This window comes from Pempheris klunzingeri, chromosome 5 (genome assembly GCF_042242105.1).
Source record: "Pempheris klunzingeri isolate RE-2024b chromosome 5, fPemKlu1.hap1, whole genome shotgun sequence".
In the NCBI taxonomy this organism is placed as follows: Eukaryota; Metazoa; Chordata; class Actinopteri; order Acropomatiformes; family Pempheridae; genus Pempheris; species Pempheris klunzingeri.
In genome coordinates this window covers 2,074,534-2,089,605 of record NC_092016.1, presented here as the reverse complement: position 1 = coordinate 2,089,605, position 15,072 = coordinate 2,074,534, and the positions used below count along the sequence as shown (strand labels likewise).

The window sequence follows — 15,072 nt, the reverse complement described above, 5'->3', positions numbered from 1 at the left end:
ATTGAAGTGATTGCTTTTCTGCTGATTAACTAATCAGTTCTTGGACTTGATGTTTCAGCTCTGATGTAAAAAAAGTTGTTTCGTCCGTCGTTACATCAGAGTGAAAAACAGAACACTCTTCTTTGTTGGTGTCATTGTGTAGACTCACCTGTCAATCAAACAGGGGGCGGGGCTTCCACACCTGAGGTTCCATTTGACGTCTGATCTCAAATCAGCTCTGAACGTTTTCATCAAACTGTTTTAACTCAGACTCACTGAAGACTTTCACAATAAGAGCCTCTGCTCTCAGCTCTGCAGGTGTTTACCTGCGCTCAAGAGGGCGGGGCCCACGATGATGTCGTCCTCCCGGAGTTCAGCGACATGTGCACAGAGGGCAGCTGTTACCCGGCAACAGGAGACCTTCTGATTGGCCGAGCCCACCAGCTGTCATCCACCTCCACCTGTGGACTTCACCGTCCTGAGCCATTCTGCATCGTCAGCCACCTGCAGGTAAAAAATCACCTGAACAATCCAACATTCCCATGAACGACACCTGAACGAGACCATACGCAGGTAAACAACACCTGGACAGAACAATGTAGTGTAGTTATAGCTGAACCTCGATGCTAATGTTGCTAGCTGTGGTTTTGTAACAAATCTGGTGGTGAATGTCTTTCTGTGTGGGCTGATCTGAGGTCAGTTTGTTGTTGTTAAGGTCCGGGAAATCTCTCCGACACACACACACACACACACACACACACACACACACACACACACACACACACACACACACACACACACACACACACACAGCTGATTTCAGTCTGTGTGATTAATTCCTGCAGTGTCTCTGCTTTTGCTTCACTCTGACTGGACAGTGAATGTGTTTAGTTTAGTTAAGTGTGTGTGTGTGTGTGTGTGTGTGTGTGTGTGTGTGTGTGTGTGCAGTCTGCAGTGTTTCCTGTGTAAAACGACCTCCCTATAAGGAAACACGGCGCTCTGGCAGCAGGCAGATGTTTGTCCAGATGTTTCTGTGGAGAACACACAGGTCAAATAAAAGGTGTCCAGTCACATGGAGGGAGTTTACTGAGCGCGCTCAGTGCGAAGACGCTGCTTCAGGTTTTTCTGTCCGAATGTTTGAGTCAAAGTTTGTGTGCAACAGTTCGGACTGATCTCTGAGCTGCTTTCACTGCGTTCACTGCGTTCACTGCTTTCACTGCAGCTGTAAACTGTAATCAGTCAGTGTTTAGTTTACTTGTGGTTCTCAGGCTGAACTCACATCAACACACTGACCTGAAACAGCTCCTCTGTCTGTCTGATCTTCATCCTGAGAGAGAGAGAGAGACAGGCAGAGAGAGAGAGAGGGTAGAGAGGGAGATAGACAGAGGGGGGGGTAGAGAGAGACAGGCAGAGAGAGAGAGAGAGGCAGAGAGAGACAGTCAGAAAGAAAGAGAGACAGGCAGAGAGAGAGAGACAGAGAGGGGGGTAGGGAGGGACAGGCAGAGAGAGGGAGAGAGAGAGAGGCAGACAGGCAGAGAGAGAGAGACAGAAAGAAAGAGAGAGACAGGCAGAGAGGGGGGTAGAGAGAGACAGAAAGAAAGAGAGAGAGAGAGAGAGACAGGCAGAGAGGCAGACAGACAGAGGCAGAGAGGGAGAGACAGAAAGAAAGAGAGACAGGCAGAGAGAGAGAGACAGAGAGGGGGGTAGAGAGGGACAGGCAGAGAGAGAGAGAGAGGCAGGCAAACAAAGAGAGAGAGAGACAGTCACAGAGAGAGAGAGAAAGACAGGCACAGACAGACAGAGAAAGAGAGACAGGATGGCAGACAGACAAAGAGACAGGTGGACAGAGAGACAGACAGGTGTCTGAGGTACATCAGACTGAATGAAGCATTAACTCAGCAGTCAGATGAGCTAAAGGAGGAGCTGTGACTGAACACTGTAATATAACCATCTACTGAGTTAGTGCTTCAATATTAAACACAATGATCTGATGAACAGCTGATCTGATCAGTTAAAACGTTATTGACGTGTGAAATAAAGTCACGTCTATTAAAGGCTGCAGGATCCGTCAGTCTGTCTGTTTGTGGTGACAGTAACACTAATTCTGTATAATAATATTAATTTAAAATATTTAACAACAGGAAACCTTAAACTTTATTTTCCTCAACATGTCGTCTGAGTTTGTCTTTACAAAAAGATTTAATGTGTTTAAAAGCTTCAACAGAAGTGTGGTCAGACCGTTTCCTCTTATCTCTGCTGACTGAGAGCACAGAGGAATCCCAAGAATTTGCTCCAGCATTAACCCTTTACTCCCCCGTCTCCCCCCCACACACCCGCCTCCCCCCTCTCTGCTGCCTGCCTCCCACTGACCAGGAGGAGAAGAAGTGTTTCGTGTGCGACTCTGTGGACCCGTACGACGAGCACGGCAACCAGATGAGCGGCCATCGCATCGAGAACGTCGTCACCACCTTCGCCCCCAACAGACTGAAGACCTGGTGGCAGTCTGAGAACGGTGAGGGAGACGACGCACAGGGGTCAGAGGTCAGGGGTCAGTCAGGGGTCAGAGGTTAGTCAGAGGTCAGGGGTCAGTCAGGGGTCAGTCAGGGGTCAGAGGTCTGGGGTCAGTCAAGGTTCGTCAGGGGTGAGAGGTTAGTCAGAGGTCAGTTGGGCATCTGTCAGAGGTCGATCAGGGGTCAGTCAGGGTCTGTCAGGGTCCGTCAGGCATCAGTCAGAGGTCCGTCAGGGGTCAGTCAGGGTCTGTCAGGGTCTGTCAGGGTCCGTCACGCATCAGTCAGAGGTCCGTCAGGGGTCAGTCAGGGTCAGTCAGGGATCAGTCAGGGTCTGTCAGGGTCCGTCAGGGGTCAGGGATCAGTCAGGGTCAGTCAGGGTTCAGGGGTCAATCAGGGTCAGCCAGGGTCCATCAGGGGTCAGGGTCAGTCAGGCATCAGTCAGAGGTCCGTCAGGGTCTGTCAGGGTCTGTCAAGGGTCAGGGATCAGTCAGGAATCAGTCAGGAATCAGAGGTGTGGGGATTCTTGAATCCTTCATTTTTAATTCCTGAATCGTTGGGTCTCTCTGCTCTTAATGTAAAGTGTCTTGAGATGACACTGTTATGATTTGGAGCTATATAGATAAAGATCTATTGATTGATATTAATAGATATTTTATCTGTGAGAGAAGCAGCCTGAGGTTTGTGTCTGACCAGTCAGAGACATTCCTGTTTTTTGCTCAGTCTTTTGCTAATCTGGAGGCTAACAGCAGAAATACGTCTAAAGTTGGTCCTGGTTTGTGATTTTGTTTTTCCTGGACGACCCTGCAGGGAGTTTTTCCGGTGTAAACGCAGCCTCAGGTCATCTTTTCTTCAGGATCAGTAGTTCTCAGGATGTGGAGCGTAGAGTCATTACAGGGGGGAGTGTTGGAGGGTATGTTTAACCTGAGGGGGTAATAAACAAACTCGATGTTTCCACTGCAGGAACTTTCTCGCGAACCAAGAACATTCATTAGGAGAACTCAGGAACTAAACCTGAGTTTAGACCCATCAAGGACTACATTTATGTGTAAAAGAGCTCCGGGTAATTTAACTTTCCTCAGGAAGCTCTGGAGGATCTCGGATCAGGGTCTTAATTAAGTCCTTTACCCCCCAAAACGTCCCTGCTCTGGGGGAGCTAATAACGATAATGAAACTTTATTATCTGATACTTTGATGTTGGTCACTAATCAGACTCTTAACGATTTCATTCGTTTTTAATTAATCATCAGTCTGTTCTGTCTAATTGTCACAGTTCAGATGAACAAAACAGAGTTTATTTTGAGTTACTTCCTCACTTTAGTATAATGTATTTGATCTATAGATGATTGATTATCTACTGGTGTGATGCTCTGCTGTCTGCAGGTCTGGAGAATGTTACCGTCCAGCTGGACCTGGAGGCTGAGTTTCACTTCACACACCTCATCATGACTTTCAAGGTGAGCTCTACGCGCGTACACACAGCAGGGGGATTCTGGGTAATCACAGTCTGATGCATGACTTTGCCTGCACCGGGACTTAAAGGGACAGTCCACAGATCTAAATGTCATAGATCAGTTTGCTTTGGAAAGTTGCACAGATGACAAATGTATATTAAATTGTGATTAAATCTCTATTTAAGATTGTAGACTGTAACCTTTATTTTCATTGATGACCATATTTTGTGACCATCACTGTAAACATCCTGCTGTCTGCTGGTCTGGCTCATCGGGATGTTCAGACTTCAGAGAAAATTTAAGATGCTTTGGAGTTTAACAGCAGGATTATTGACCTGTTTCTTCTTCTTCTTCTTCTTGGATCTTCATTACAACACTGTTTAGATGTTCTTTATTTGTCCTTTCTTGTTGATTCTCAGTGGGATCAGCAGAACTATCTTATACTTAAATTGTGTTTTCTAACATTGCTCTCTCTCCTCAGACGTTTCGGCCTGCTGCCATGGTCATCGAGCGATCAGCTGACTTCGGGAATACGTGGCAGGTTTATCGCTACTTCGCCTACGACTGCGAGTCCTCCTTCCCGTTTGTTTCCCGTGGTCCAATGCAGAAGGTCGATGATGTCATCTGTGACTCACGCTACTCCGACATTGAGCCGTCCACTGAGGGAGAGGTACCCAGAGAAATGATGTCATAATGCACCTGATCAGACGTCACTGTGATGTCATTTTTTTCTGTTTTTAATTACAGTGAAATGTCCCTTTTTTCCCAGGTGATTTTCAGAGTTCTGGACCCGGCATTCAGGATAGACGATCCCTACAGCCCCAGAATCCAGAGTACGTCTCTTCACATCGAATAATTACTACTATACGATCTGCCAGGGTTACTGATCAGTCATTGATCTATCACTGATCACCTGTTGTTGACCTTTTGTTCAGACATGTTGAAGATCACCAACCTGCGGGTGAAGTTCACCAAACTGCACACGCTCGGAGACAACCTGCTGGACTCCCGGATGGAGATCAAGGAGAAGTATTACTACGCCATCTACGACATGGTGGTCCGAGGAAACTGCTTCTGCTACGGACACGCCTCAGAGTGCGCCCCCATCCAGGGGGCCGGCCAGGCCAGGGAGGGCATGGTGAGTCCTGAAGGGGTCAGAGAGAGTCTTGAGAGGCTTAAAGGAGACAGGGTGAGTCTTGAAGTGTGATAGGGTGGGTTCTTGAAGGGGGGGGACAGGGTGAGCCTTGAAGGGACGAGATGAGCCCTGAAGGGACATGGTGAGCCCTCAAGGGGATGGGTGAGTCTAGAAGGGGACAGGGTGATGCTAGAAGGAGACTGGGTGAGTCTAGAAGGGGACAGAGTCTTGAAGTGATAGGGTAAGGTCTGAAGGACAGCGTCTTGAAGGAGGGACAGGGTGAGTCTTGAAAGGGAACGGGTGAGTCCTGAAGGGGAAAGGGTGAGTCTTGAAGGGGACAGGGGGAGTCCAGAAGGGGACAGGGTGATGCTAGAAGGAGACTGGGTGAGTCTAGAAGGAGACTGGGCAAGTCCTGAAGGGAACAGAGTCTTGAAGTGATAGGGTAAGGTCTGAAGGACAGCGCCTTGAAGGAGGGATAGGGTGAGTCCTGAAGGGGACAGGGGGAGTCCAGAAGGGGACAGGGGACAGGGTATGTCTTGCATGGGACAGGGTGAGTCTTGAAAGGGAACAGGTGAACCCTGAAGGGGACTGGGTGATTCTAGAAGGGGACAGGGTGATTCTAGAAGGGGACTGGGTGATTCTAGAAGGGGACTGGGTGATTCTAGAAGGGGACTGGGTGATTCTAGAAGGGGACAGGGTGATTCTAGAAGGGGACTGGGTGATTCTAGAAGGGGACTGGGTGATTCTAGAAGGGGACTGGGTGATTCTAGAAGGGGACTGGGTGATTCTAGAAGGGGACAGGGTGAGTCTAGAAGGGGACTGGGTGATTCTTGAAGGGGACTGGGTGAGTCTAGAAGGGGACTGGGTGATTCTAGAAGGGGACTGGGTGAGTCTAGAAGGGGACTGGGTGAGTCTAGAAGGGGACTGGGTGATTCTTGAAGGGGACTGGGTGAGTCTTGAAGGGGACAGGGTGATTCTAGAAGGGGACTGGGTGATTCTTGAAGGGGACTGGGTGAGTCTAGAAGGGGACAGGGTGAGTCTAGAAGGGGACTGGGTGATTCTAGAAGGGGACTGGGTGAGTCTAGACGGGGACGGGGTGATTCTAGAAGGGGACAGGGTGAGTCTAGAAGGGGACAGGGTGAGTCTTGAAGGGGACTGGGTGAGTCTTGAAGGGGACTGGGTGAGTCTTGAAGGGGACTGGGTGATTCTAGAAGGGGACTGGGTGAGTCTAGACGGGGACGGGGTGATTCTAGAAGGGGACTGGGTGAGTCTAGAAGGGGACAGGGTGAGTCTTGAAGGGGACTGGGTGAGTCTTGAAGGGGACTGGGTGATTCTAGAAGGGGACTGGGTGAGTCTAGACGGGGACGGGGCCGACTGTGGTGGCTCAGCGGTGGATCTTTCTGTGGGAAACAGTCTTGTGAATGTTTCAGAGTGAATCTACCAGCTGAGGTCTGTTTGTTGTTTGACCACAGAATGTTAATGAGCTGCAGATGATGGTTTTAATGGGAACCGTGTCTCTTCAGTCTGTTCAGATTCTGTCTGTGGTTTGTTGTGTTTTCATTTTTTTTATCTTATTGGACTCAATTTTCATTGTTTCAGAACTTTATAAAAACTGAGTTTTAATCAACTTTTAAAAAACTTTTCCTCTCAGAAAAACACAAGTCCTGATATCAGTAGAATCGATTTCCACCGATAATTATATGAGTTGTGTTCTGTGGTATCTGCAGGTTCAGTCACTGCGTGTAAATATTGACTGATGATTAAATCAGTTGATCAGATGTTCACTCAGACTGTATATAAAGGTGGACGATGCGTCTCTGCTTCCTTCCACTGTACAAAAAATGAAGCCAAAACATCTGAGTGGATTTGGCCGCCGCCATCTTGTGCTGGGGACGCCATTTTTGGGGAGCCGTCATGTCGTCCATCGTTATGTGCAGTCTGTGGATATATATATTTATATATGACACTTGGTGCGTTTGTGTCTTCAGGTTCATGGTCACTGCATGTGTAACCACAACACGAAAGGTCTGAACTGTGAAAAGTGTCAGGATTTCCACCACGACCTGCCGTGGAGACCGGCCGAGGGACGTAACACCAACGCCTGCAAGAGTGAGTCTATACTGGTCTCTGCCAGTTTCTGCTGGTTTTGATTGATCTCTGCTTCTGTCTGCTGGTTTCTACTAGAAGAAAACCAGAACAAACTCCTTCTCTAACTGGTTCCTAGTGGGCTGGCACCAGTTTAAATCTTCTGATAGCAGAGTCTTAATCTTAATATAAGTCTTTGCATTTGTTAACTGTGTGAATCTCTTCTTCTTCTGTGGTGCCTGCAGAGTGTAACTGTAACCAGCACTCGTACTCGTGTCACTTCGACATGGCCGTGTTCGTGGCTTCAGGAAACGCCAGCGGAGGCGTTTGTGACGACTGTCAGCACAACACGGCCGGACACAACTGTGAGCAGTGCAAACCGTTTTACTTCCAACATCCAGAGAGAGACATCCGAGACCCCAACATCTGCCACCGTGAGTCCAGCCTGTCTGATGGGCTGTGTGTGTGTGTGTGTGTGTGTGTGTGTGTGTTAGGGTTCAAGCCAATGGGCTTGGAGCTGAGACTCACAGAAAGGAAATCCGGAGGTTTAAAGACTAACATGTTGGTTTGAGTCCAGACACGAAGGATTTCGTGATGGGAAGAAAAATCAGACTGATCCTTTAACCCTTTATCGGGCAAGGGACCATATTTGGTAACTTAAGCAGGAGTTCAAAATGCCCCTTGCCTCACCATGAGGCAGTAAAACTACCAGATTTCCCCAAGCCAATCAGAAACAATCAGGCTACATGACAGACCAGCAAGAAACCATATATGGTAACTTCACTGACTTTGATTTTCACCATAACATTAAAATTGTTTTTGAAAAACTCACAAAACGTCTTGTAATAAGCACCAGTAATGGTCTAGTATTTCAATGAGTGCCCTATAAAGGGTTAAAATGCTCTGGAGGCTTCAGCATCTTTATATTTCTTCTTTCCTCATCAGTCCCTCAAGGTTCAATAAACACAGACGTTGTTTTGTCTTTGTCAATTCAGAAAACACCTGAACAAAACCTTGATGAAACTGATGTTGTTATCTTAAACTGTGCTTTTCCTGCTTTGACGAATCCCTGAGAAAAAGATCTATTCTGATATCAAACATTAACTGTTACACAGCCTCTGATATCACTCTGATGGATCATTTAAACAGTTAATGACAGCAAACTGTAGATTTGGATTTCTATGAACAATAAACTGTATATAATAATCAATCGTGTATTTAACAATTAGACTGTGGCAAAACCTGTTTGTATAAATTGAGCACTGAATTTTAAATTTTAAATTTTAAATTATGAAAAGTTGCTGAAACAGACTCCAGATGAACTTACAGACTGATGATACTGGACTGTTTAATACTGGTCAAGTTTATACTAGACTGGTTTATACTGGTGCAACAGACAGGAGTTACTGTGTTCAAGTCTTATCAGGTCCTTTTTGGTGAAGTTTAGTTTTTTTTTTTTATCACTGATCACCACAAACTTGTCTTCTTCTCTGTTCAGTCCTTTTTTTACATGTTTTACATGTTGATGTAAAACTTGCTGTTATGTCCTGTAGAAGTGACTTTATTTAACCTGAAGTCTCAGTTTAAATCGATTTCCTGTCTGCAGATCCTGATGAATGAATCCATCTTTGTCAAACCTCTGCTTTTATTCTCACAATTCATTTCATCCTGTATGTGTTTCCACAGCCTGTAACTGTGACCCTCTGGGCTCTCTGAACGGAGGAATATGTGACGGGATGACGGACGTTCGAGCCGGTCTGATTGCCGGTCAGTGTCGTTGTAAAGTCAACGTGGAGGGAGAGCGCTGCGAGCGCTGCAAGGAGGCGCATTTCGGGCTGAGCGACGAGCCTGAAGGCTGCAAGGGTACGAAATTATACAAAACACCTGCTGATCAAGGACCTGAACATGATACGAACACGTGTATTTACAGGCTGAGTGACAAACCCGGTGGCTGCAGGGGTACGAAATACTGCATAAAAGTTATTATTATTGTGTGTCTTACTGTGTTTTAGCGTGTACCTGCAGCCCTGTGGGAACACTCCCTGGAGGAAATCCCTGCGACAGTGAAACAGGAAGTTGCTTCTGTAAACGTCTGGTGACCGGACGAGACTGCGACCAGTGTGTGGTGAGAAAATACATTAAAATACATTTCCTGTTATCATAGTAAATAACAATAGATGCCAAAACATGGGATTTAAAACAGCCAATGACTTCAGACCAGAAGTTCAATCCACAGATCAGACTGGAATTAGATAAACTTAAAACATGTCTGAGGTTTACTTTCTCCTAATGTATAATATCCTCATCATATAATAATATATGAGAAGCCAGATTTCTGTTCTTAAGAAGTCAGAGCTGTGCAGAAAGACAACAGAGCTGGTTACCAAAGAGACGGTTAAAAAACACTGAGTGTGTGAAGACCTGCAGCTGTGAAACTGTGGGAGGTCACATGTGTGTTTATTGTGTGTGTGTGTGAAGGAGATGAAAGCCTGAACGACTTCCTCTCACAGCTTTAAATCAGGTTTTTACAGACCGAAACAAGCTGGGAGGTCAGAAAAGTACTTAATGACAAGTCTCACAACATCTGCTGTGTGTGTGTGTGTGTGTGTGTGTGTGTGTGTGTGTGTGTGTGTGTGTGTGTGTGTGTGTGTGTGTTCTCAGTCTGAACACTGGGGTCTCAGCAATGATATGGATGGCTGCAGACCATGTGACTGTGACCTGGGAGGAGCCATCAACAACCAGTGAGTTTACATCCAAATCCCTAAACTCTGAACCCTGCATCATCTTTTGAGACGTTCATAGTGTCGCCGTCAGCTGTTCACATGAAAAGTGACAGAAAATGTCTGCTTGTAGTTATTTGTTTCATAGCTGCGACAGAGAGAGCCTGAAGAACAGATCGGAGGGTTGGAAGATAAACATGAAATAACTTATAATGCAGAAATAAATGACTTAGAATGAACACACATCCATTTACTATAGTTGCTAATTGGCACTGTTCTTCACTCATATCATTCCATTCATTTCATATTCCTGTCCAGACTTGTACATTTATGTCCATAGTGTAAATATTTATTCATCATTACAACATATATTTATTTACTATTGCTTATTTTCTACTGTTGTTTTCTTTATTCTTTCTTTTTTTTCTATTACTTGTTGCTGCTGTAACATGTTGAATTCCCCCTTTGGGGGATCAATAAAGAAAAGTCTAAAGTCTTACTTGTCCATTGTTCTATTTCAGCTTCCTCTTAATAATATTCTTATTATTATTTTAATTTTCCTTTACTCTCTTTTGTTCTGTTGTTTCTTCAGGTTTCCCTCCTGTTTCAGTTTATCTCCAGATTTTCAGTTTTTCTTCAGATTGTTTTTAAGTTTTTCTTTTCTTTAGTTTTTCCATTCTTTTTTCTGATGGCTGTACTTTCCATCATCCTGTTTGGCTTCACTTATTTGATTTATTTTTTTCTGTTTTCATTCCTGTGTGTTGTTTCTTAATTTTTCCCCACCTCCCGTCTTCCTGCAGGTGTGATCAGGTGAGCGGTCAGTGCGTCTGCAGAGATCACATGTTCGGTCGTCGCTGTGATCAGGTCGAGTCTGGTTTCTACTTCATCGCTCTGGATCATTACACCTACGAGGCAGAGGACGCCAAATTTGGTCCTGTGAGTCATCTTTTTAACCTTTTTAACCCTTGATCGCCTGGAAGATTCTCCCCAATACCGTATACATGAATAGTATTTATTACCTGACGGCACATTTCAATGTCCAGCTTTATGCTGATGATGCCATCTTTTATTATTGACTCTTTGTGAGTCGATAAAATAGAAATAGAAATAAATAGTAAGAAAAGAGTTAAAAAAGTTGTTGTTATGACTCACCATGAGTATTTAGATTTTCTTTAGGACTAAAAATTGGTCAGTTTTCTTCTTGGTGAAAGTAGTTCCATGGATCTCTTGTTGTTGAATTATGGGAATCATAAAAACAAAAGACTTGAGGACCACATGAGCTTGTCAAAGATCATTTCATCACTTTTCTCGCCATCACCTCATTTCTTAAGGGGGTTACGGTGGTGCCGAGGCCCCACCCTCAGGATCGCAGTCCCACCTGGACAGGAATCGGTCTGGTCAACGTCCCAGAGGGGGCCTTCCTGGAGTTCACTGTAGACAACGTCCCCCACTCCATGGAGTACGACATTCTCATCCGCTATGAACCTCAGGTAGGACACTGTCAGCTAGACGTAGTCCAAACCATATGACTGTAGTGCAGTTGTAATACATAATACATGGACTAGATCCTTTTATGTGGTGTACCATCCTCCGTGTTTCATTTGACAGGTCTTTGAATACAGGAACTGTTAAGAAGTAGAAAACCAGAAAAAGGGTTTTTTTTTTTACCAGTGCAAAACAACAAAACATTGCAATATACAAAAACAGACAATAGATATGACATACAAACCAAGCAAGCTGTAAAAATTTGGTCAATATCATTGGGTCCGGATTTGCTCAATGTAATACTAATACTAATGCTAATAGTAAGGCTAATGATAATACTTTAAAGAGAAATATATGACAATAAGTAATAATTATCAAATGTTAAAAAGATCAACAAATAAAAGGAGCAGAGCGATAATACATGTTGGTATTGAAGTTTAAAGTCTAAACCTTGAAACGCTGGGTGTGTTTGTTGGTTCTGCAGCTGCCGGACCAATGGGAGGAGGTTCTGATGACGGTCATGAGACCTGGACCAATCACAGCAGACAGTCGCTGTGTCAACACTGTGCCCGACGACGACAACCAGATGATCTCACTTCCTCCCGGCTCCCGGTAACGTTGAGCAGCAAACATAGTTTCCTATAAAATACGTTTATAAACATCTTATTTTCAGCAGGAAGTGTGTTTTTAGGGCACCGGGATGACGCCAACATTATTTGTTTAGATCTTTTGCTGTGTTCAGGTTCAGGAAAGATGGAGGTCTTTATGGTTAAATATTGAAACATGAAGCGTAAAACAGGATGAGTTGACCTTTCCATTACTGAACCAAAACCACCATCTTTCCTGAACCTTAACCAAAGAGTTTTAGTATCTAAACCAACAGCAGGTGGGACTAAAAGGTTTTGAACTGTGAAAACAGGAACTTTGCAAGTTTATAAGTGGGAGACAGAGTGTCAGACCAGTCAGAGTTCATGTTGTAGATTTTAAAATCCTGGCAGGAAGGCAGGAAACTTTGAGTCCTTTGAGGTCAATAAGAAGCTTTTAAATTATCTGCATCAGAGTTTTGTGCTCTTTTTTTTATGGACATTTGGTAACAATGAAAGGAACAATTCATTAAAATTTCTATATGTAAGCTGACTGCTTCATTACAGACGGTTTTTGGAGTTCAGTTTGAAAGTCATCATCTGTTTGGTGGTCCAGTTTCTAATAAAGTGTGTTGAGTGATGGTTTAGAGTGTCTGTTGCCCCGAGGGATGAGTTCTGTTCTCTGTAAGGTCTTGTTTTATATGTATTTGTTTCATGTGGTAGTTTGAAAGTGTTACTGGTGTGGCAGTTTGTCTTTCATATGTTGTCTGCTGACGCATTATAACCAGATTACAGGAGTGTAAACCACCCTGTCCCATCTGTCTCCTCAGGTACGTGGTTCTTCCCAGATCTGTTTGCTTTGAATCTGGTCTGAACTACACAATCCGCCTCAGTCTGCCGCTGTACTCGGCCCTCAGCGATGTCCAGTCTCCGTACACACTCATCGACTCGGTGAGGAAACTAAATAATTACCTGTTGACCAGAAAGTGATGAGTAACTTCACAATATCTTCTCTTTAATACACTGTTGAAAGTTTTTACTCATTTACTGACTAGACTTAACTAGTCTAGTAGTTTGTCTACCAGGTCAGGTGTAATAAATCATTATGACAATGTAGAATATGGAATAAGCACCGGACTCGGCACAGCAGAGCGTTGGGGAGCGACGATGGCTTCCTGTAAGAACCTGAGCATGAACACACCTGTAGAAAGTGTCTCGTCCTTTTCTCCACGCTCAGATCGTGCTGATGCCTCACTGTAAGAACTTGGATATCTTCACGGCCTCAGAGGGAGGAGACTCCAGCGGGAACAGCGGCTGGGAAACCTTCCAGCGCTACCGTTGTCTGGAGAACAGCCAGAGCGTCATCAAGTCGCAGATGACTGACATCTGCAAGAACTTCATCTTCAGCATCTCCGCCTTGTTGCACCAGGGAGCTAAAGGTAAGATAAAAAATCTATATGCATTGACCTTATCACCAAGCTCAGGGAGTGATGCTAATAACTAAAATCACATTAGATACAGAGCTTGATGCCAGAATCTAATAGGCATGTACAGTTTGTGCACCAACCACAGATTGGGGAGTGATGATGATTTAAAAAATAGTTTGTGGCTCTATCATGTGCTAGTTCAGCAGTAAAACCTTCTAGCAGATGATAGACTGTCTGGCACGTTCAAGCACGCTGAGAGAAAACTTAAACTTGCACTAACTTGTGTTTTTATTTGGCCGCATGTTTTCAGCAGAAACAAGTAGTCAACACAGCAGTGACATATTAGGGCTGGACATAACTTTTCAATACCGATACCTATCCATTGATCTCCTTACTGGTATATACATACCAGTATGGTATGTATGTACATACCAGTATGATACATTACCAATGTTTATCTGAATTACTGCCAACACATTGGTTGATTGGTTTAAAAGGGGGCAGTGGAGGAAGAACACTCACAACACGTTAATATTAGCATCAAAAAATACACATCAGTACAAGTATCAAAAGTAAAAGGACAATCTATTTCAGAATGATATTTTATGATGTAATATTTTATTATTATAATATTATTATTTATATTATTTGATTCTTATTATTGGTGCATTCATGTGTCCGTCACTTTGTTGTAGCTAGCAAAGGCAGAGCTCATTTTAATGACTTTTGAATATCCTCCCACCTCAGGATCAGCAAAGTTTTATCGTTGTTTACCATAAAACATCATGATTTTACTGGTTAATTAAATATTGTATCCTAATCTTTTAATTTGAAAAGTACCTAAAGTTATCAAATACATCTAGAATAACTTCAGTAAAGTTAAAGTGCCTTAAATGTTTTAGTTAACTACAATGCTACAAGTTGATGTAATTAGTAACTTTCCAGTCGTTCACGTTTGATCAGAGAAGAGCGACGGTTGTTCTCTCCCTTCACTTCTTCTTCTTTTCTGAAATAACAAACAGTCTGACTCTGCTGCTGACTGCATTCCAGCAGTGACCTTTGACCTCATCATCATCAACATCATTATCATCTCTTCTCTCCTCTGTAGCAGTTTCATAACACTTGAATCATTCTCTCTTTCCCCTGTGGCATTTCTATGCAGATGACACCCTGATTTATGTTCCCATCCTGCCTGCAGACACAGACTGGGCTTGTAGACTCGGTCACTGTTTAATTGAAGATCTTGGCTGTCAAGAGAACTTCAGATGAGATGAGATAAGATAGGATAAGCCTTTGATCTTCCAGAGGGGAAATCCAGGTGTTCTAGCAGCACAAGGACAGACATAAGTATAGATAAATAGAGACAGGAAAAATGAAGGAGAGTAGAAATAATCACAGGAACTATTCAAAATATCTCCCTTAAACAAAGACAAGATGGAAAACATGACCATGGAGCAAAAAAAGCATCAATCCAACGTTAACTTCTTCACTTAATTCTCTGTTATTTTTAACATCTGAGTGATGTCACTCACCGATTTCCATCCTGTTGATCCTTGACTTCCTGAACAAGACTCAACTGGTTTTCTTCTCCACATTCCTCAAACATCCTCCGACCTCCATAAATCTGTCACCATGAGTCTCTCAGACAGGATGTGCTGAGAATGTATTGTTTTCCTACACTGTTGAAGCTTGTTGC

At 44.0% G+C, this 15,072-nt stretch overlaps 1 protein-coding gene across 1 annotated transcript in view; it reads left to right on the top strand.

Moving 5' to 3' along the window:
* lamb1a (laminin, beta 1a) overlaps positions 1 to 15,072 on the top strand; it is a 29,719-nt gene that overhangs the window by 1,842 nt on the left and 12,805 nt on the right. Inside the window, exons 2-17 of the mRNA XM_070831532.1 lie at positions 290 to 489; positions 2,353 to 2,491; positions 3,870 to 3,943; positions 4,422 to 4,610; positions 4,710 to 4,773; positions 4,876 to 5,078; positions 7,064 to 7,184; positions 7,406 to 7,594; positions 8,847 to 9,023; positions 9,173 to 9,285; positions 9,822 to 9,901; positions 10,681 to 10,816; positions 11,212 to 11,370; positions 11,850 to 11,977; positions 12,780 to 12,900; positions 13,187 to 13,388. Of these exons, the coding sequence (XP_070687633.1) occupies positions 290 to 489; positions 2,353 to 2,491; positions 3,870 to 3,943; positions 4,422 to 4,610; positions 4,710 to 4,773; positions 4,876 to 5,078; positions 7,064 to 7,184; positions 7,406 to 7,594; positions 8,847 to 9,023; positions 9,173 to 9,285; positions 9,822 to 9,901; positions 10,681 to 10,816; positions 11,212 to 11,370; positions 11,850 to 11,977; positions 12,780 to 12,900; positions 13,187 to 13,388 (2,295 nt within the window). The remainder of the gene's footprint in view (positions 1 to 289; positions 490 to 2,352; positions 2,492 to 3,869; positions 3,944 to 4,421; positions 4,611 to 4,709; positions 4,774 to 4,875; positions 5,079 to 7,063; positions 7,185 to 7,405; positions 7,595 to 8,846; positions 9,024 to 9,172; positions 9,286 to 9,821; positions 9,902 to 10,680; positions 10,817 to 11,211; positions 11,371 to 11,849; positions 11,978 to 12,779; positions 12,901 to 13,186; positions 13,389 to 15,072) is intronic.